General features: G+C 45.7%; 1 protein-coding gene across 1 annotated transcript in view; it reads left to right on the top strand.

Moving 5' to 3' along the window:
* MELK (maternal embryonic leucine zipper kinase) overlaps window positions 1-23,012 on the top strand; it is a 196,000-nt gene that overhangs the window by 131,506 nt on the left and 41,482 nt on the right. Inside the window, exons 14-15 of the mRNA XM_085641101.1 lie at window positions 3,966-4,191; window positions 11,878-11,965. Coding sequence (XP_085497227.1) covers window positions 3,966-4,191; window positions 11,878-11,965 — 314 coding nt within the window. The remainder of the gene's footprint in view (window positions 1-3,965; window positions 4,192-11,877; window positions 11,966-23,012) is intronic.

The following is a 23,012-nucleotide window of genomic DNA, read 5'->3' as shown; positions in this document are numbered from 1 at the left end:
TCTTTTAGCTAGTATAAGGCCAAGCATTCCAAACTTCCTACTAAGTTTTCCTCTTGTTCCTACCAGGGAGCAGGCTCATCAGACTGGCCTTAATCGCATGCGGGGTGGCCCAGCCCGTTGCCCCCATTGAGCGGAGTCAGCACCTCTTCAATATCTTGTATAACTGGTTAACTTCATACCACATGCAAGAAGTCGACAGTCTTGTTCTTGGATCGCGCACCTCCTGGGTCCCTAGCTGGATGTAGCCACCCGGGGAGAGGTATATCAAGTGTATGTAATTATACTGCACCAGTTTGAATCGTGCGTTTATCGACATCTCACAGACTCCACTATTTATTTGTTGCCATCTTTTTGTGCCTTCTGAAATGGATCCAAAGCTAGCTCCTAACGTTTTCTCATCAGATGACTAGCTTTTTTTCTCCAACATGTCTTTCCTGTGTGTAATGTAATTGGTCCCCTCCTAAAACTACAAGGTTCAATCCTTGTTGAGACTGTTGCAAAGAGATGTCTGGAATGGATTATTCCACCCCCCTTCCCATTCGCTTGACAATTTGTCTTTCTGTTATCCATCCGGGGGAGAGAGGGGCTAGTTCAGGTAATCAGACAGCACTAGAACCATGTGGAACTGCATTAGTGGGTTGGCAGTCCTGGGCTCTGTGTCAAGAGGCCCTGTGCCTCTATACCTCGTTGGATCATCTGGGCAATTTCCTGATCATACACAGCTTGGGGTTTTAAACGCTAGGGCAGACTCCTGTGTGATTTCCGGATACTGCCTCTCCTGCCAGTGTTCTTTAGATGATCAGAAATTACCGGGCCCAAGTTGTTGATTGGCTCCGCACTGTGCCAGGAGCATATGGTACCTGGTAATTCTGGGCATCTTTTCCTTTGATAAGACAACTCCTTTTCGAAGATCTGTTACAGCAGCAGGGCAAGGTCTTGCATCTGGGCCAGCGCAATCTACACCTCCAGGCATGAAGATTGAGGGGCGTAAGTTAACATTCGATGTCCCTCCCAGAGTGGTGGACGTCATCTGGCGGTCAGGCATCCTTCTACAAAATCTCTTTACCCCCAATATTTGTGGCTTGATATGGCATCGGTAACACAGACCTGTTGCAAGCTAAGAAGTCAGATGTGTTCCTGTTCTGTCTTTGACCCAGAAAGAACTTGCCATGGGCAGAGTTAAAGGTAATTTGTCAGCCCTTTATGCCTTTTGGTGTTTACAGGACCAACCATCCTTGTTTAAATCGCCGGTTGTCATGATTTTACTCAAAGTTTTAGTTCAGATGTTTTCTCATAAACCTTTTGTCGGACCTTCATTTGGTTACCTTTTCTGTACCCTTTTTTGAGCTTATACACAGCTGTTCCCTACATCTCTTGATCCCGAAGATTGTCTTTCTCATCGAGATGACCTCAGCCTGTTGCATGGTCCAGCCATCTAGCAACACCTTTCCTGACAAGCTAAGGACTAGAGCAGCCTTTCTCCCAAATGTAGTGACTCCCTTTCACGTCGGGCAATCCATCACTCTTACAACGTTCTTTGCCCCACCTCACCCCTCGAAGGAGGGGGCCGAGGCTCAATTTGGATCCCAAGAGAGTGCTGAGCTTTTACATCGAACATACCAAAGAATATTGTTTGGACGATCAGCTCTCTGTGGGGTTCTTCAGGGCAAAGAAAGGCAAAGCGGTGCAGATACTGACTTTTCTGGATGGATAGTCCTCTGCATTAAGACCTGTTGCGTGATGGCCAATAAGCAGCCTCTAGAATGGTTGAGAACGCTTTGCTCGGGGGCCAAGGCTGCTACCACAATGATAGCCTGTAGAGTGGCTGTTCCACAGGTTTTAGTGTGGGCATCGGTGCACACGTTCAGAAAGCACTACTTCCTTTACATGCACCTCTGACGGCAAGGGCATTTTGTCTCTTCGGTCCTGCAGGACGTTTTGGTCAGTCATTCCTCAGGCCCGCCACCGAGAGATACTGCTTTAGTATCTATTCTAAAGGTGAAGAATATGTAGTTTGAGGTATTCTCAGAAGAACAAGTTAGTTACCTTTGGTCACATTCTTTCTGCTGGATACTCTAACTGCAAATTCCTCACCATTCTCTCCCCATTCTGTGGGAAGTTTGAGATCTGCACACTGGAGCAAACAGTTTTTGGGCTCTGCATCCTAAGGCATGAACAATGTCCAGAAAAACTGGCATCAGCGCTGTATGGTGGCGCTTGCATGTGACTCCTTTGTCACTTCGAGTGGATCGGAGTTGACGTGGCACCACATGGTATCACTTAATGGCTTGCAAGGGCTATACTGGAAAATCTCAGACCCAGTATGGCACGTGGTGTTATTCTAAAGGTGAGGAACCTATGGTTATGTGTGGGGTATCCACCAGAAAGAGGGTTACCGTAGGTAAGTAGCTTGTTATAGAACAACCATGTAACTGCATGGCAATTGAACTGTGTAGCATTTAGCTTTGTTGTGAGATCCAAATACTTTTACCTAAAAGATGAGCGTTTTGCTAATCAATACATCGATAATCTAGCTCTCACAAAGATACTGCCTGTGACCTTAATGGGCCAATCTTGAAAGTAAAGCTATCTTCATCTAGATTTGTGTTAGGCTTCGTAATCATTTATCCTCAGATAGGAGTCTTGTGTGAAAACATAAGATCTGGCTAATAGAATGAAAGTATGTGGTATGCCTGATGGAGTGAGCCAAAGCGTAATGTTTACCCTAGATGGAGCAACATTGGAGTAAAATATAAGAAATAAGTTTTTCATTTGGCTAGTCTTGTGGTAAAGACTATTGAGTGAACAAGGGTAATAATTAAAAGCTTTAACTGTCATTCAACAACGCTTTGGTTGGATTTAGTTGTAGTCTGCATTGAAATTAATTTTGATGTCGTACCTCTCAAGGATGTTATATATAGTGTTTAAAGGTTTGAGATTGTTTTGAACCATAAGTAAACCCATATTGCACTGGCAGTGTTAGACGAGAGAAGTTAAATTTCATAAAGTGAATTACCAGTCCAGACCTGTGCGAATTATACATGTATTCAGGGTCTTTTTAAATGGTAAACGTTCTTTAGGACGAAGCTGGAGTCACGCTGTGCCTTCACAGCGCCAGCAACAGAACAAATGCATCTTTAACACACATTCGTTCTACACGCAAGTCATTCAACAACTTGCTTTTGGGGGGTGCAATGGTGGCGTGGTGTTGTAATTAGAGTCCAACACCTTCCCTACTGTTGCGCAGACTGAAGTTGGAATAGAAAATTAAACTAGTCAAATATACAGCGCCCCCCCTTTTTAAGGCCAGTCGTTAAAACGACTTGCGTGAAGAACAAATACGCGCGAAAGACGCATATGTTCAAATGACAAAGTTCCTAAGGCATGCATGAAAAACACATGCGGAATTCCATCATACATTCTTTGTAAAGCCTTTAGGTAGAAGTTAGCAATCGGTTGGAGTGTTCCCACTCTGAATTCATTCACATAACATCGTTCAACATTATGGTCTGTATTCCACTTTCCAAGGGGTAAGAAGGGTGCAGATAATTTTCGTCACCAGTGTTCACTGCTTAGCATTTTCTCTCTGCAGCTGTTTTTGGGAACGTTAATGCAGTCTGATATTCTGTTCCTGACCTGAGTGCCATCTTTGTGAGGCATTATCACCAATCAACTGATGGCTCTCTGGGAAAAAAATGAAGTTGCTCTGGACAAACCTTGCTGTAGGATAGGTGTGTTCTGGAAACAGAATGATATAGTCTTTTGAGAATACAGGTTTTGCAAGTCGTGTTTTATGAATGTTTTAATTGAACTATGTTGTTGAAAGAAGGAAAACAAGGCATCCTTCCCTTCTTCTCAAGTAGTAGTTTTTAGGTAGACTTTCCCACTTTGGACTAAACATATAAGCTACTGGCTATATCTGTGAAATTTTGTGTTCTCAAATTAACTTCCATTACCACACACAGCCTTCAAAATATAAGTCTGGTTCGAACAGTATAAAATCTACACCTCAAACTCCAGTGAAGCGCAGGGTGACTCCACGATCAGGAAACAAAGAAAATTCTAATCGGATGAATGAAGAAAACTTCTTGTATCCTCCTACTCCGAAACTTCCGGTCGGTAAGAAAAGCCAAAATGAAAACCGGGACATTTTTTCCACTCCAAATGGTATCATTGGCAATTCCTCCAAAGGTAAGACTTGTTTGTTTAATATTTTTTTATTTTTACACAAAGATGTTCTGTGAACTTGGGTGCATTATGTGGCATGGTTGTGAGACCTTACTATGTAATATACTCGCAAAACTCTCTTTGGTCCATTCATGCTCATTTGGAAAAACCTTTACCTCAGCCTTGGCTAGCAGTGGCTTTGAGAAGCAAGGTTTAAACAAAAACTAGTGTAAAACGTTTAGAGGCACCACACAACAAAGTAATAGTCACACAACAGGAAAGAATTCCAAAATCAGTTTATAAAAATAGATTATATGTTTATGAATTTTTAGAGACCAAGATGAGCAAAATTCACTAGAGGGTTCCAGAGGTATAGATTTTTAAAGATAATGTAAATCTCAGTTCTTTTAGTCACAACTGTAAAAAAGCATTGGTATTTCGAAAATCTTTAAACTTTTGAAAAGATTAAAAGCGTTGTTTGACTACTCTGGCCTGACTAGGGTGACCAAATCCGATAGTGAGAAGGTCAGTGGGACCACTAAGGAGTATTTGAACAGTTACCTGGTCACCAAAGCATTCTCTAGTCCAGTTCTAAACTTTACACTACAACTGCCATAGATCTTAATGGAGTGGTCCTGTATCTGGCGATGCAGGAGGTGGAGGATGTTCAAAGATGCTCTGGGTGCAGTTCAGTTGACGGAGGCGTCCTTGCTGTTACTCCACAGTCAACAGTTTGGGGCCCCTGCAAGTCCTCATTGAGCCAGTAGAAGCCCAGCTACTACTGCGATATCCACAGTGGGATCCAGTGGTGTCCTATGGTGGAGGCTAGTGCCCCTCTTGAGCTAGCAATCTGGACTCAGATGACACTCTTGGATCTGGCAGACTTGGGTGCAACTTTTGGCCGTCGAGGAATGGTTTCATGAAATGCCTAGCAGCGGACAACAGCAATTCTCTAGAAGTGGCTACTGACTTGCTGAGTTGGGCTACTTCAGCTTTGCCCCTAGTGCTCGGTCTAGGGGGTCAGCTGACTTCCCCTTGGAATACATTTTGGGGTCTTGGGCTCAGGAGCGCCTTTTCCTCGAGCTTGGAGCCACAGGCACTGTTCTGTCTTCTCTAGCCCAAGGTGCGGCAGCTGCAGTCCAGCACATGGTGCAGACTCTCTTGTCAGATCCAGGGTCAGCAGGGAGTCCTTCAATTCTTTCTCCAGTTCCGACATGATCTGAGGTTCGTGGGGCGCCATATTTATCCCCAGAAAATGCCTTGGGGGGGGGGGTGCTATGCTTTCACTTGCCAATGGGCTACCATAATCCCTCCCGCCCGCCATGTGACATCTTCAGGCTATGTGTGGCATCCAACAATCCCACAGTGCACTATGCTGCCCACTCCCAAGATGTCTGAATCTTTCTTTAGATATTAGCTTTGTAGCCCACTCTAGAGGCATGGCTACCTGTGGGCTACAAGTCCATGGAGAAAACCGGTTTTAGCACTGTACTCCCCTCTCTGTCTCTTCCCTCCCCCCACCAGATTGTCTAACCAAACATAGGCAACCCTTCAGGAGTGTGATCTCCATTTCCCCACCAAAAGAGTCTTCACCTTTTGAGACCACACCCTGAGTGGCTTCCTGTTGGAGGGAGAAAAATCCTCTCTCTGTAGCAGGCTGTCCTTTTTTCTAAGCCTGGGAGGCGTTCACACCAATCCCCAGGAAGCTGTCTGGTGGCCAGCGCCTGTGTGACAAACTGGGCTACAGGGTGGCAATTTTCTGGAAAGTTGCTTTTCTATAAAAGTGACAAATTCGACTTTGGCATCAAGTCAGGTTTAATGCCATGATTAATTTAATACCTTGAAGTACCCATTTCAGTAGTTACATTCAGAGGTTAGCCGGGCTGAATGGTACACTGGTAACTCTGTTTGCAAATGGTACTACTAACTTTCCCGCTGCAAAATTAACATATTGAAAGTTTTGCTGCTAGGACATTTAAAAAGTAAATGTCCTACTTAATACACGGCTCCCTGCCACTGGGTCCATGGGCTTTCCTTAAGGGAGACTTGCATATATTAAGGTACGTGGAGGACTTCCCATTGATTTAAATGGCAAAGGCAAACTAGCAGTTTATAACTGCTCTCTCCTGCTACAGTGCCAGGCTGGGAGCCATTTTGTACCTTGTCCCAAACACGGTGGCACAACCAGTGCTGCAACAGGGGGGAAAGGGGATGCAGAGGGGGAGGGGGGCGGGCAGGGGAGGTCCTTGGTGCACTCAGTTGAAAAATCAGCAGCACCAGTCCAAACCTTTGGGGGTGATCACTCAATAAGAGGCATTTCCTTACAGATGTTCACAGAGATTGCCTTATAAAGAATATTTAATTGTAGAACAGAATATTGCCTCGTATGCATCAGCTTTTTGCTGTGTAGTCCTACTTAAGTGGTACTTTATGGCACTTTGCACAGATGCACATCATTTTATAGTGCATGTATATATATCCACTTCTAGATTTAAAAGTGAGCTTGACTTGAAAATGTTGTTCTACTTAAACCTTCGCTAAAAAAAATCTCAATCTGAATGGAGATCGGTTAATGTGTTGCTTTACAGAACTTGCTTTTTTCAAAAAATGTCAGCTACTTATGTGCTCTAAGTGACTCATTCATTGTTTTTCCTTGTATGTATGGAATGTTGATTGACGCTTGGTGAATTGACGAGGACTATCTGTCAACACAAACGCAAATGTTAAGCTTGAGAATGTGTGACCTTTTCCTATTACTAAGACCACCTCTCATCCACTTACACTAGCATTGCTTTCATTCTCCAGTCCCTTTAATTCTGCAGAGTTGAAAGCACCTGTGAAAAGCAAAGAGATACTTTCCTATAAAGTTGATTTTCCCTCTATTGTTTAGCAGTAGAGTGCCCGTTTCTCTGATGTACTTATTGTGCCCTCTCTGAGAGATTTAGGTTGGTATTGAACACGCATGTTCTACATTGAACAACTTCAATTTTCTTTCCCCTATGCTGGCTGAGGTTGGAGGTACTTTGATCCTCGGGTTCAATTTCTGGATTATTTGTTGCTTCCTTGTTGCTACAGCAGCCTTCAGTTTTTGAATCCAGATCTAAAGTGTCTATACAGTTTTATCCTTGGGTCATGGGTTCCTGCCTTATCCAACTAACAGTTCTAATGCTCAAACTTGCATTGATCTGTACCAGTCTTCGGAAAAATCTGTCAAATCCACATGTTGCGCCCACACCAGGTTCCCACAGTTTTTTTCCCTACTACCTTAATTTATTTCTGCTGGGTTGGTATTTACAGTCCCCTCATACATGTTAGTCAAGGCCTTTAAATGAAGAACCCTTGTTGCAAATTCCTTGAACTGTCCGAAATTGCACTCCCCATGAGGGCACAGTGCCTTTGACAAATTCGCCCGTCTTGTTTTTAATCAACACTCCCCTTCTGGACACAGTGCAAGTTGGAACATGAGATTAAAGCAAGTTCTCTTACTCTGGCCATATCTTAAGAAAGTTTTTCCAAGCTATAACAAATCTAGCTGTACAAGGAAGTTGTCTTCTGTAAAGACAAGGCCAAGGCAAGGACTGGGCTTTCTCAGTTCTCTTCTCATTTACGGATTTTTAATCTCCATTCAGCCTAGTACTGAGGTGAGCCGAAAATGAGAGAACCTCCTGCTGTGTGAAGAGAATCTGCCAACAGGAAATATGAGGGCTAGTGAGTTTACATAGTAGACAGCCTTTCAGTGTATAGTGTTTCAACCCAGGCTAAAATATAGCAAACGTCCCAGATTTCTTTACCTTTCTCACACCTGAATCAGTGGTAGATCCTACTCAAATGCCTGCTTATCTGTGGATGCCATGGAGCAGGGATGGGACCTGGTTTGCTTTGTGTGGAGACTGTGAGGGAGCACATCTAATGAGGGCTCTTGGAGCTATCGCTTGGATGTGCCTCCCTTCATGGTCCTTCTCTGATCATCTGAATACCAGCACTGATTCTCTTGTTTCCGATCGGGTTCACTTGGAGTTGCTCTGGCCTCTGCTCGTGAGTGTAGTGCTTTGACTCTTATGACCCTTGACTGTGTACTGGACTTGACTATCATCCTGGCAAAGTTTGTCTCAATGGGGCTGCTTTCTTTTGCACTACCTGCCTTCTTCTCTAATAGCAGTCTGATGGGAAGCTGGTTTGCATCTCTGTTCAAGTTGGTCTACTGCCACATTGGAACAGTCGAGGATAACCCAATAGATCGGCATGTGATTCACAAATGTATTAATGCCAATGAATGCATATTGCAGTTCTGTCATGACAGGCTCTCAGTAATTGGAGTAAGGTGAAGCACCTTGTGTGGATATTTTTTGAGTACTTGTTCTGCACTGGGCTCTGCGGATTAGTGTTGCAACTCGAGTAATGACCAAATTCTATTCACCATGGCATTAAATTTCAAGCCTGCAGCTGTCGGAACCTGTAAAAGAGCCACGGGCCACGCTCGCAAGGGCTACTGTGCCCAACCATGGAGGATGAGACCTTTTACTCATGTCCTGTCGCCTTACCTACTATGGATCCAGTCAGTTGGGCCAAGTACCCCTTCTGCACTTGCTGCTGTGGTCAAGCAGTCCAGGCTCTGGGGCTAGGAGGGGGATTGTTAATGTAGAAAAAGGTCAGTGAACACGAATCATAACTCCAAAAAGCAAACAACAACCAGTAATTCAATGTCCAGCCACTTTTAAGAGTAATAAGTATCCTTTTATTACTAATTGTACACTTGTAAAGGAATAAGACCATCCTCCTTGAGGTCGAGGGCTCTTGCAGTTGTCAGGCAAATCTCTGTCCCGCCATCCATTGTGTAACTTGTCCAGGGTTTTTTTCCAATTCGCAAACTATTAGGCCGTACTTAGGAGCTTTTCCTTCTAACCTTTTAGAAACTTAATCAGAAGGGCCTATGGTGCCACAGCATCGCTGGCAGCAAGATCCCTGGGGCCCCAAAAGCCTGGTTTGAGTCTTACCCACTCAAGCAGAGTTCAGTGGTGGAGCGAGTGACCTCTGCTCAGGTGCTCCCAAATCCGGATCCTGCACAGCCAATTCGTGCAGCTTTCCGTCGAGCAGCGCTGTTGGTCAGGTTATTCCAGTGATGAGCGCTGCTCCTGCTTGGCGAACAAAAATGGTAAGTTGCCCGTCCCTCTAGTGCGGGGGGGGGGGGGGTGCGTGCTTGTGTGATACTCCGCTCCCAACCGGAGCTCCCACAAGGGCTTAACGCCCTCTGCGGCATCTCAGCGAACCCTGGCGTCTTTGTCAAGAGCAGATCACGGTGTGCAAGTTCGACCCACTGGACACAGCAGTTCTGCTTTGATCTGGAATGACGTCCCGAAATCTATGCCAAAGTGGTACCGGCAGCCTCTCCTTTTGTACAGGGATGCTGTGGTACTCACTATCAGGGTGCAAAGTCTCCTTAGGTGATCGCCCTCCCTGTGGCAGCGGCCCCTCCTATCATACTGGGTTGCTGATCTCAGCAGTCACAGATCCTGTGCTTGGTGCTTCCTGCACAGTGCTTTCGATGCGGTTGAGAACAATGCCCATCTCCTGGCATACGAGGGTCGCAGAGAGGATATTTCACATGTGCAATGGCCCAAATCGTGCCCAGCCTCTCACCTTACTCAGGGAATCCTCATACAGGGCTCCCCACTGGACCTCACGCCCTCCAACGCTCTTCTCTTCCTCATAGGTTGCACTGGTCTTGACAAGCAGGCAAGTGACCTTGGTGCCCAGAGTGATGTTTCCTCAATCAACTGGGAGACTAACAGGCCTTTACCCTTAGTCCTGGTCACAGGCAGAAGTCGTGCAGAGCTTCCCCTTCTCACACAGCCCATCTGGCTCTGTGGCAGATGGCAAATATTTGGGGACTCCACCTCCCCTTCTTCTAGTCCCTTTCCAGACACCAAATGTAATTTAGGATCTGGGTCTTTGAAGTTTTGTGTTTGGGTTCTGCTTCTTTTGAAGTTGACACTTCTTTTCATCTTCCTTCATGAAAGAGGTCTGTCATAGCAGGCATCACTCTAGAGCTGATTGTCCACAACATAATTCATGGTGAGTGAACAGCGTTCACACCTGGATGACAGCCACAGTGATATGTGCATTAAAAGGTTAATCCCAGCCCCCCAGCCCTAATCTTTGATTCTTCGATCCATCCCATCTCCCTTCCTGAGATATGTCTAAGCCCCTTGCCTGTGATTTATTGAAGAACCGTCTTTTGAGATGTAAAGGGAGTCTCTTCTTTCCCTCCAGTGTGTGTTCCCACCCGGCTCACAGAAATGCAGCAATCCACAAATTTGTGTGTGGGGGGAGGGGGTTCTCCTCCTAATGTCTTCACCAGGCAGGCCTGGGCTTCGCAAAATGGAACCCAGGGTCCTCCATACCATGGACCCTTGCAGCCACATTTACTCAGTGTACACACTCTGCACACTTGCTGTTCAGCACAAATACCTCTATGCATTGATCCCTTACATGTACCCATGCATCCAGCACACACAGTCTGTGTGCACTGTTCAGCACTGAAGCTTTCCTATCTTTGACCAGGGTGTGTTAATTCAACACACACACAATGTGCGCACTTCTCAATTCTTCACCCTTCATGTATTGTGCTTCACACAAGTACAAAGGTGCCCAACATGTTTTAGCCACACATACACTGCATCACGCTACATCTCATATAAAGTGTTCCGCTTGGGCATACATAACATCCAGCACATGTGCTAACTACATATGCACTGCATAGTACTGCTTCATCCTTGTACGGTACCCTTCCCAAGCACACATACAACAATGCAAAGTCACTACTCCTGCGTGTGCAGCACTCCCCATCTACCTGATGTAGGCCATGGGTGAGTTAAGCACATAGTAGCTAAACTTTTTAAAAAGGTGAGTGAGTCTGCAGGCCTCACTGCAGTGACTTGGTATAAAAGATCGTGTTCACTACTAATGATCACTGCATGGTATGCCGCCACCTCCACGCTTGTGCTGTTTAACTCTTGGTGAAGGCAATAGCCTTCCACCACTAGGAGAGTAGCATTTTGGTCACCCATCCTGGTCCAACAAGACCGCAATCCGTGATACAGGCCTATGTCATGGTGCACACGCATGATCCGTGTTTTACTATGAAATAAATTAGCGTTAGGGATCCAGACAACAGTACAGTTGGGCACTCAGGCCAGGGGTACGTGTCTCTTACCATGCAGAGGACTTTTCTGTCCCAACAGCAGCAAATGCAAAGCATGAAAACATTACATTTTCAAATCCTTAATTAAATAGTAACTTTTCTTGATGGGTTTGCATGGAGTGTAGAACTGAGCTAAAGCTCAATCAGACCCTAAAAAGTGAACTGAGGTGGATATTTAGCTCTGCCCTATAGGCAATGTGGACACGTAAGTGCATTCTGGACGTCGCACGACAGCTACTCGCAGATTTTCTTTAAGTGCTTTGAGAAGCAGTGTATGCCTCTGAAAGGTGAGAGCCCCAAAATATCAATGGTCTGTCCATGAACCAGCTTAATCTGCATTACATTACACCTATGCCTAATAATTTTACCTTTACATGAAGAGGAATAAAGACTGTAAATGCCTGTCCTGGTGAATAATTGCTATGGGGGGGAAATGAGAAGTTAATTTGAAATAGGTGGAATCTTATGACCTATTCTGCATCACAAAGTATGTATTTTTTCTCCAACAGAGAAGAACAGTACGAAAGAGAACCCAGCAATAAAAGTTTCTAACAAAACGGATGAAATAGCCATTGCAACCATTAGTCCAGAAAGGCGGTACGTTTCATTGTTCATGCACACTACTGTTGGTATATTAGAGGCTTCCTGACTGCATCCTGTGCAGTTTGAGTAAATTGCTTTGTTTTATTGTTACCTTGTAGTATTGGCAAAGTTTGCTGCTTAACTGAACTATCCAACTCTGTACAACCAGTCTAGGTTTGTCATCTGTGTCTTACATAAAAAGCTGAACTATTTCCCCATACATTGTTCAAGTATTTGAATGTGTTCCATCTATTACTTGGACTCCCTGGTTAAACATTTCTAGCGTCTCATGTACATTAAACGGTGATAATGGACACTACCTCCGAAGGTAAACAGTACATGTTGAATGTTCCCAACAATCTTTGGCCTCTCCGTGCTGAGACTTTGTCTATAGCCCCGCCACAGTAAGACCTCACTGATCAGTGCAAAAAAAAAGAAATCACCACTGCTGACATTTAGGGGGGAAAAGTTTCCCCTACACCACTGACTTAGGGTCATTTTGATGGTTTCAAGGGTTATTTCAAACTTAGTCTGTCTTGATTGTGAAGCATTGGAGGTAGTCAAGCTAGTAGGTTCCTGTTGAGGATTCAGTCTGTTTTTTTTGTCAGCATAGTCTTCAATTGATTTCAGTGTACAGATTATTTTTTTAACTCCTCTTTTTAGTATACTTTGCTACAGATATTATTTGTAACTACCCCCACCTGTACACTGTCCCTTTCAGTAAAAACCAGCACAATCCAGGGTCCACGTTTTAGATGTTTCTGATTCATTATACTGTTTTCTACAACTCTGCCATAGTTGTATACTTGGGTTCTTCCGCAAATGAAATATATACTCAATGTGTTCTTTCTATATAATTTGCTAATATATACATATATTGGTTAGCACAGACCAGAAGCCAAAGTGACTATCCGCCCAACCCTAGATTAGTCATTGGTGTTTCCTACCAGGTGACCCGTAATCGCCACAAATTGGCTACGAATGACTCCACATTTCATTTGACCCTTTGTCACATAATTTTTTTATATCCTCTTGCCCATTTATGTGATATTCCTAGAGTAAAACTATTTACCATAAATATAGTGTTTAGTTTTCAGACATCCTCGTGTATCGTGCCATTTTACAGTCGATAAGTCTCCTATTCTGAGAATCCAAGCCTTTCCGAGCCCAAAATGGCTTTCTTCACCAAACCCAATTAGCATTTCAGAAATATGTTACCAAATCGCTGTTTGGGAATAGATAACCTCTGGTATTTGGAAGGGACGTTTTAAGGGCATCCATTCCAAATACTGATTTCTTTAGGGATATATTAATGTTTTGCATCTGGTCGCACAACATTGGATTTTTATTTTTTATTTTTTTTACCAACCTCCTCAAAGGAGATGGTATACTATTCGCAAATGAGAGAGGTTTTTTTGTGAATGTTCATAAAACGGTTTTATGAGCAGGCAGTGATCAATGAGACCACTGCCTGCTCATCAAAAGGTTTGTGTAATTTTTTTATTCATACCGTTTTCCTTTAAGTAAAATGGGCTGCATTTAAAAAAAAGAAAAGAAAAGTGTTAATTTAAAAGTAATCGGACATGGTGGTCTGCTGACCCCAGCAGGCCAAAAAGCTGGTCATTGGGGCCAATCATAGTGGGTCTCAATGTATGACCTACCTCATACCAATTAACGAGGTAGGTCTAATTGCAATACACTTCAAATTGATATTTCGAGAACCAACCTATTAACACATAGGTCGGTTCACAAAATTCCAATTTTGTACATTCCATTTGAGGAATCCCAAATTGCAAATCCTTATTTGTTGCAATTTGCGATTACTTAAATTGAATCCTTGTTCATGAGAGGGAGGGAGAGAAAATGGGGGGGGGGGGGTGGGAAGACGAATGTAGGTGCTGGCGTGCTGCCAAAGTGCCAGTTGGTTCGCTAATCCGAGGCAAGAGCCTCACATATGTTGAAGTCTTGTCTTCTGAATTTCAAACAAGAAGAGAACAGCACTACAAATTATGGATTCCGAGGAAGTTTATTTCAGAAAAGAGAAAAAATCAACCTTTCGCTCTTTCCTGAAATACACTTTCATGGCATGCCAGTCCCTTGTTTTGATTTAGGGGGGACAACCGCTCTAAATGTACTTCACAAACCGATACAGTATGCAACAGGCCAAGGGCATCCCTCAAATGCTCTTTGAAGCAATTATACATTCCCCATCCCCAAAATTTCTCCTCACCACCCAGCCTCCTGTTTGTTATTCGACTATTGATTAAGTTGACACTGGATATATTCTTTTTAAGTTTTAACAGGGCATAATTACAATTAGCGCACACCCAACCCAAAGATATTGGAGCGCTTTACATGAGCACCAATTCCATTAAACAAGGTCACATGCATTTTTTCTTTGCATTTTATTTTAGGCATGGTGAGAATAGGTTTTGCCAAGAATCGCAGGATGTTGAGCTGATGCCGAGACTCCATCCTGGTTCCCTAGTCCCAAAGTCTTGAGCTCTGGCCCTAAAGCCACATCTTCACTTGGTGATAGTTTTTTCAATTTTCACCAGTCTCGGCCATATATTATAATTATAGATGTTTATTTGCTCCACTAGACGATAGCTTGATTTTATTAATTGCTAATTGTAATGGGGTAGACCAAAAAAACTCCTCTCCAACTCCTAGATCCCCATTTACGCTTTATGTAGATTGCACCATTGATCAATAAAATTAAATACAATTCGGAGGTGATGGGATGGCAACAAACAATTTTTCATAAGCATCCAATTTATTTTAAATCCTAGGCTATCCAATTCTTATGGGACACAGAGGAAAATGTTTTTTCCAATATATCTTCATAATGTTTACTCTTCTCAAATTGCCATTACATAATCTTCACAGCCAGCCGCCACACGTTCTTGAACACACCTCTGTTTCAAGGCACCTTATCGGCTCCAAATTGTGCAGAGCACAGCCTTAATTCTGCCAATCGCTATATTTTATAAGCTGAATCCACTTCAATCTAAAGCTTACGTTTTTGTCCTCAAGTTATGATCACTAATAGAAGGTGAAAGGCTTTCTTGCTGCAAGGTGTTACATTGCTTAAATCACAGATATAGGTTAATACAAAGAGGAAACTCGAAGCTTTCTAAGAGTTCCAAGTTAATGATCTTAATTTGAGGACAAAGTGGCCAAGTAGATCTGCTGAACCTTACCACAACTTTCCTGGATCAGGACTGCCACGGGAAGTTGGAGCCCATCTAATTGCCCATACTGCAACCAAATGAATTGCTATCTGCACTAGGTCACTCTGTTTGGCAATCCTGCAACCAGTCGCTCCATGGTCTGTTGCCTTCTGGGCCAGTTTATGGTCCAATAAGGCCCCTGTATACAGTTCCTTGTTCTGATACTATTTGGCCAGTGACGGAGAAGAGAATGGTGGTCACTATGACTCCAAGTCAGATGATGGCTTATAGGAACATTAAACAGCTGCATTTAATTAAAGCTGCCTTTTCGGTAGAAGTTGTTGTAAGCCCTTGTCCTTATTTAAAATTATATTGGTTTTTCATGCAAATAAGATGTCTGCTTGTTTTCTTCGTACAGTGAGAGTCCTCTACAGCTTTCTGTGAGTAGAACACTCCTAACTGAACTGACTGGTGTGCTTAAGAAAACATATGATTGTTTTTTTCTGGCAAAGGCTTGAACGCCTACGTTTCTTGGTTGGTTATTTCTTGCATTAGTGCTAAAGCGGTTATTTCTTCTCCAGTTAATGCATGTAGCTTTTTAATGGAAGGTCCCCCTTTTGGCGTATAAGACTGCCACTTAAGCTACTTCTCTTGCCTTTTGTAAATTTAGTACTTCAAGATCAGATGCAGCGTTTGTTCAGGGTATGCTAAAGAATATCTTTCCTGTCTTCTCCCCTCTCATTCTTCCTTTCCACCTTTCAGCTATGCATGCCATCACATTTCCTTACTAGTCTTGTGGAAAAGGGAGCTGATGTAGGAGTTCCTCACTATATACTTTTAGTTTTGCAGCGTGAATCTTTCTGGATGCACTATGCTGTGCATTATTCCGCGATCTTGTGGTTGGGTCCGGATTCGTAGTCGTTTGTTTGTTTTTTTTTTTGTTTTTTTTTGTAGCCCAGGTGGGCGGCGACGACCCACCATTTGGTGCACCTCCCGTGACGTCGTCGTGCTTCCTGCGGAAGTCCCACCTTTGGGGCGCCATCTTCAGATTCTTTTTTCCGCCGTTGGGTCTGGATCGTCATCGGGAAGCTCCAGAGTTACAATCGAAGGAAGAAGAAAGAAAAGCGAGTTTCGTCGATAACTACTACGAAGAAAATCACAGGAGAGGAATAGATTACATCAGGAGCGCGAAGAAAGGACGTTTTGGCGACTTTTCTTCGACGCCCTTGGAGAATGCGCACTCAGAGGCCCTGAGCGCAATGGACAAGACGCCATTCAAGTTCTGCCCTAACTGCCACCACAAGTTTGCGCAGAAGGACCAGCATCCGGTCTGCAACCTCTGCCTACCGGTCGACCACCAGAGTAAGGACTGCAACGCCTGCTCAGCCTTCGCGCCGAAGACTCTCCGGGTGAGAGAGCGGCAGAGAAGAGCCAACGCCAGCATGGATGGCAAGGGTAAGGCCCCGTCGCTCTACGATCTGGGCCTATCCACGGACGATGAGGACAACGTCGCCGAGGGACCCGAAAACTTCACGGTCGTAGAGACCGACAAGAAAAATGAAGACTAGGTAAAAGAATCGTCGAGCTCAAAACAGAAAATACCTCAAACCCGAGGGTGACTCGAGAAAATCAGAGTCAAAGTCCACGAAGGGAGCCCCGGCGCCGAAAAGTTCGACGACCAAGGGGGGAACCATGGACAAGAGGCCGAGCGGATCCTTCGAAAAGGACTCCCTGGTGCCGAAAGACGCCGTAAGGCAAGGATCGTCGAAGTCAACCCATGTAAAGGGACGCTCGGTTCAGAAAGAGCGGTCGACGCCGACGCAAGTTCCGTCGAAAAGGCCCGCGGTCGACGCCGAAAGCATCTCCGAAATGGAGAAAAAGAAGAGGCGGCTCGAGGCCGAAATGGAAGGAGTTCGACGCCAAGATGAAGGAATTCAAGATTCCAACGGCTCCACTGAACAACGAGGACGAATTCGACACCGAGGGGCTGACAAGAGATCTCGAAGAGGAAGACGAGACCTACTATGAAGGCGAAGCCGAGGAAGAAGACCAGCATTCGTTCTACAGCTCCGCGCCATCTACCAGCCACGACATCGAATGGCAGGATCTCTACACCGAAAACCCGGAGGAGCCCGTGGACACGTACCCTTCGAGGCCTTTGCCACCCAACGACATCGGGGTGTACAATATGGTGGTCAGGAGTGCAGCGACAGCCTTCGGCGTCAAACTCGACGAGGAGAGGCCGCAAGCCGATTTCCTCCTCGAGACCCTGCTCCCCATCCAGACGAGGAGCCAATTCCTCCCAATTCTACAAAGTGTGATGAATCGGGGGAGAGAAGCCTTCAAGAAACCAGCGACCTGCTGTTCGATCACGCCCAGGACGGAGAAAAAGTATAAGCACTCATCTCTGGACCCCCCTTACATCAAGGGTAGCATCACCGCCGACTCCATCATAGCTTCGACGGCAAGGAGAAGGGCCAACGTACCAGCAACTTCGGGGCCACCACCTGATAAAGAAAGCAGGAGGATAGACCTCACAGGAAGAAAGGTCGAGCGGAACGCCGCAATGCACTGGCGCATGGCGAATTCCAATGCACTCCTCAATAGGCACCAGCACTGGGACGAGATGGGGGAGCTAGTAAAGCACCTCCCCGAAGAATACCGCCAGAGAGCCTCGCACCTGGTAGACGAAGGAAAAAAACATCGCCAACTCTTGTATAAAGACGGCGTTGGACGGGGCAGAGACTTCAGCGAGACTAATGGCCATAGGGGTCACCGAGAGAAGGCATGCATGGCTAAGAATCTCGGGATTCAAACCGGAGGTGCAGAACAACATCCTTAGCACCCCCTTCAACGGAGAGACACTGTTCGGAGCAACAGTAGACGAGAAACTCACCCAGCTGAAAAAAGAAAACGAAACGGCGAGGTCCATGGGGGCCCTACAGCTGAGGGGAATGAGGCGAGGCAATCCCTCGAGGAGACCCTACGGTAGGGGAGGAAAACCAGCAGGGGGCGTCACACCAGACGTTCCAGCAGGGTGATAGTCACGGACAACAAGGTCAACAGAAGCAAAACTGGCAGTACCAGCCTCTGGGCCAGTCCTTTCGCGGGAGAGGGAACGGACGTGGCCAGAGGAGGAGAGGGGGTGACCAGCCCTCATCAAAGTGACTCAGCACGCAAGAGGACGCCTACCCTCGACATGCCCCCAAGGGTGAGGCGCAGAACAGTAACATCAGGGGGGAGAGAAGATTCAAAGGCCTACGAGCATACAACACCAGTAGGCGGAAGACTGAGGTTCTACCTTCAGGAGTGGCGGCGTATAACCACAGACAAGTGGATACTAAACGTCATGCAGTACGGATACTGCGTAGATTTGGAGAAAAAACCTCCAAACAGAAAACCAAAGGGAAGGCAGAGATCAGCTCAAGAACTGGCCCTACTCAGAGAAGAAACACGGAAACTTCTAGAAAAGAGAGCCATAGAGGCAGTGCCGTTCAGAGAACGCAACAAGGGGGTCTACTCAAACTACTTCGTGGTCCCGAAAGTAGACGGAAAACTCAGACCCATCCTGGACCTGCGGTACCTAAACAAGTTCATCAGAACGCAGATGTTCAAAATGACTTCGCTGCAGGAGGTACTGCCCCAAATAAGAGACGGGGACTTCATGGTCACCGTGGACCTCAAGGATGCCTACCTGCACATCCCAATAAACAGAAGACACAAGGGCCTTCTAAGGTTCAACATCGACCAGGAACACTACCAGTTCACAACCCTGGCCTTCGGATTAAAATCGGCGCCAAGGGTTTTTACAAAATGCCAGTCGGCGGTCGCGGCCCACCTACGAAGGCAGGGGATCCATGTCTACCCCTACTTAGACGACTGGCTGGTCAAGGCAAACTCACGCGAAAAGTGCGAGAGGCACTCAAAACGCGTAACAGACACTCTGACGAATCTGGGGTTCTCGATTCACTGGGGGAAGTCATCGCTGGAACCGGAGCAGGTGAAAATTTTCCTGGGGGCAAAGATCAACTCCCTGAGCAGGACAGTGGTGCCCAGCGACAGGAGGACAGATGCTCTACTGAAGGAGACGCGGCTCTACCAGAAGGGGCGAGCTCTGACAGGGAGGTCAGTGAGCAAGATGATGGGGATGATGGCGTCGTGTATCCAGCTGGTGCCGAATGTACGCCTGCACATGAGACCATTCCAGGAATGGCTACAACAGCAATGGTCACAAGCAAACGGAAGTTGGGAGGATCTAGTGGTTGTTACGCACGCAGTGCAGGAAGAGATAACTTGGTGGAACAGAGACAACATGACAGCAGGGAGAAGCCTGACACCACCAAACCCAACAGTGACCATTACCACGGACGCATCGCAAAAGGGATGGGGAGCGCACATGGATAACCTCAGAGTGAGGGGTCTGTGGGCTCCAGCAGATGCGGTTCGCCATATCAATTACCTCGAGTTGAAAACAATCCTGCTAGCCCTGAAGGCATTCCAGAGGCACCTGTACGACCAGAGGGTGTTGGTTCAAACAGACAACACCACGGCAATGTTCTACATCAACAAACAGGGGGGGGACATAGTCGTTCCCTCTCTCCTCTCTGGCACAGGAGATTTGGAGATGGGCTATACCTCTCAGGATAGATCTACTGGCAATTCACCTACCGGGGAAGGACAATGTGGAGGCAGACTGGCTAAGCAGGCAGACCTCGGCATCGCACGAGTGGGAGCTCAATGGCCAGGAAACGGAGAAGCTTTTCCGGAGATGGGGAACTCCCACAATAGACCTATTTGCAACACGCCAAAATGCAAAATGCCAAAGCTTTGCGTCCAGGCAACCAGATCAGCAATCCCAGGGAAATGCCCTATGGATAAGCTGGTCGAGGACATTTGCCTACGCCTTTCCACCGATACCCCTGTTGCACAGAGTGCTCGACAAGTGTAGAACCAGCAACATGACTCTGATCCTAGTGGCTCCGCAGTGGGCTAGGCAGACATGGTTCTCACAAATTCAAGAAATGGCACAAGGCAATCCATACAGGTTCGAGAGGAGAAGGGACCTGCTCTCCATGCAAAACGGAGAGGTGCTGCATCCAGAGCCGGAGACCCTCAACCTGGCGGCATGGCTCCTGAAGACCTAGAGTTCGCGCACCTAAGATTGCCTCCTAGCACTAAGCGAGCGCTACGGGAGGCAAGGAAACCAACTACACGAAAATGCTACAGCGCAAAATGGAAGATTTACTGTGTGGTGCAGGAAGAAGGGCCTGCAAAACAGAATGACAAGAGACTCCACAGTACTGAGGTACCTCACACGCCTTCTAAAGAGTAACCTCTGCTCGAGCTCCCTAAGGGTACACCTAGCGGCGATCGTTGCCTACACCAGAGGTGAAAAGGGTGGAAGTTTCTTCACTTCGCAGGTGGTGAAGAGATTCATGGAAGGAGCCAAAAGAATGGCCCCTCCGAAAAGGTTGCCGCCGCCGGCATGGAATCTAAACGTGGTTCTGACGGAGCTCATGAAGGCACTGTTTGAACCCATTCACAAGGCCACACTGCAAATGTTGACGATGAAAAATGCCTTTCTAGTGGCCATAACCTCACTACGCAGGGTGAGCGAGCTTCAAGCACTAACACTACAGGAACCCTACATTCAGATTCACAAGGACAGGGTAGTCCTGAGGACAGACCCACACTTCATGCCCAAGGTGGTGTCGGCGTTCCACATGAATCCGAGTATTCCGATACCAAGTTTCTTCCAAAACCCGACTTCATCCGCAGAAAAGGCTCTGCACACCCTCGACGCTAGAAGAGCGGTGATGCACTACATTGAGAGGACCAAGGAACTCTAAGTCGAAGCAGCTGTTTGTGTCCTTTGCTACTAGCTTCATGGGTAGGCCAGTGACTAAGGGCACCATCGCTAGATGGATTGCCCTCACTATTCAATTCTGCCACAAACCGGTTGGGCAGGAGCTAGCGGAGGGGCCTCAGGCTCACTCCACAAGGAGAAGGGGGCCACCGTTGCCTTCCTGGCGAACACGCCCATCCAGGACATATGTCTGGCGGCAACTTGGGCATCTGTGCACACGTTCACGAAACACTACTGCGTGGACATCCAGATGAACAAGGAAGCACAGGTTGGACAGAAGGTGCTTCAACACATTTTCAACGACCAACGCTCATCTACCACCCAGCCGCCACAAAATTAGGAAAACCACTACAAAGTCTATGCACAGCATAGTGAATCCAGAAAGATTCACGCTGCAAAACGAATAGTTTCTTACCTGTCGGTGTAGTTTTGCAGCTTGAAGATCTTTCTGGATTCACTAGTGAATCCAGAAAGATCTTCAAGCTGCAAAACTACACCGACAGGTAAACTATTCGTTTCTTGTGTTCGTACATTCTTCTGAATTACCCATCTGCCAACCCTGCTCTCAATCAAATTCTGTCTAAAAATTGAGATAGGTCAAAGGTTTGAAAGCTGGTGCATATTACAGATGTCTTGTCACAGGCTGTATTGTGTATGTTCATGGGCAAAAAAGTGACTGTTTTTTACAGAAAATGTACTTCGATCCACTGACTTAACTCCACAAAAGTGGGTAATAAATGGCCTAAGAGCTAGAAGTACAATTCAGCCATTACAATAACCAACGTGTGCTTAGACTTCATTGCACCACTAGTTGGTAATTCTGGACTTCTCAGTCAGATACCTGAGGATATTTCAAAATATATATGGGGCTTGCTGGAATGTGATATTAGAAGCACTTTTCAGAGGTATGTAGGTTTTTATCAAGCTGAGCTCTTGTTGTTGTTCGAATTTCTGTTAACCTGGAAAAAATAGCCGATTTTAACACTTTTTTAAAAATGAGTGATACATTTAAAAAACTTATAATGCAAAAATTAACTGACATCCATGAAAATGTTTGTACTTTTTACGATAGATTCCTATCCTTATGAATATCCTTCAGGCACTAAAGGGCAAGACACTGTTCTCTTAGTCCCTCCTAAGAGACTGGTGCTGGCATCAAACCTTTTTATTCTTTGCCTTCAAAATCTTCCAAGTTGTGACATTTTCAAAGTGACAAATGAAAAACTTTGAAATGTTTTGAAGACGAACCGTTGACAAAACCTTTCACAGGGCCTATACATTTTCCCATATGGAAGAACTATTTGGGTCTGACTTCGATGATCTTTTGGTGTCAGATAAAGATTATGGCCATCCAGAAGATGAGTAGCATACCTTACTGCTTCCCCTCCTACACTAAAGATTACTAAATTAAAGATGCTGGCATGTACCCACAATCGAAAAATGGAAATGGTCTCAATGCATCATAGAAAGATATAACTTACCACTTTGGACATCTTTCAGAGGAATGCTCCTTCACTTCACTTTTACGAGAAGCAGCAAAACAGGTAGATTTATCTTCTCCACTACTAAATTCTTGCAACCATCTTCTACCGTTTCAGATCTGCTGCCTTTTAACAGGGTATTCTTGAATCCCATACTGGCTACCTCAGAAAAAAAATCTTAGATCTGCAGACCTGCACCAACATTTGTCATTTCATCCCTCTCCGGAGAGACTAGTGGCCCAAGCCTCCTCTGCTAATTTGAACTTGCATGCCTGCGAGAAAGTGCCTCTTTACGTGGTTAGCCGCTCCCGTTTTTGCTGGTTTTAATGTGGTTTCAATTGTGCACAGCATCCCTGCCAACCAGGTCCACTATCCCAGTGCTTCTTCCCTATAAACAAACCCCCAGTTGGTAGTTCTATCCCCTTTTAGCCCATAGTAAATGGTACCCCGGGTACCTATAGCCTGGGAGCTGAAGGGGGTCTCTTGGGACCCCCGTCACTGGGATCATGCCACTTCCCTTGCAGCTTGAATGCTCCAGTGAG

The sequence above is a fragment of the Triturus cristatus genome, chromosome 2_2 (assembly GCF_964204655.1).
Source record: "Triturus cristatus chromosome 2_2, aTriCri1.1, whole genome shotgun sequence".
Lineage (NCBI taxonomy): Eukaryota > Metazoa > Chordata > Amphibia > Caudata > Salamandridae > Triturus > Triturus cristatus.
This window is presented reverse-complemented; position numbering and strand designations above follow the sequence as displayed.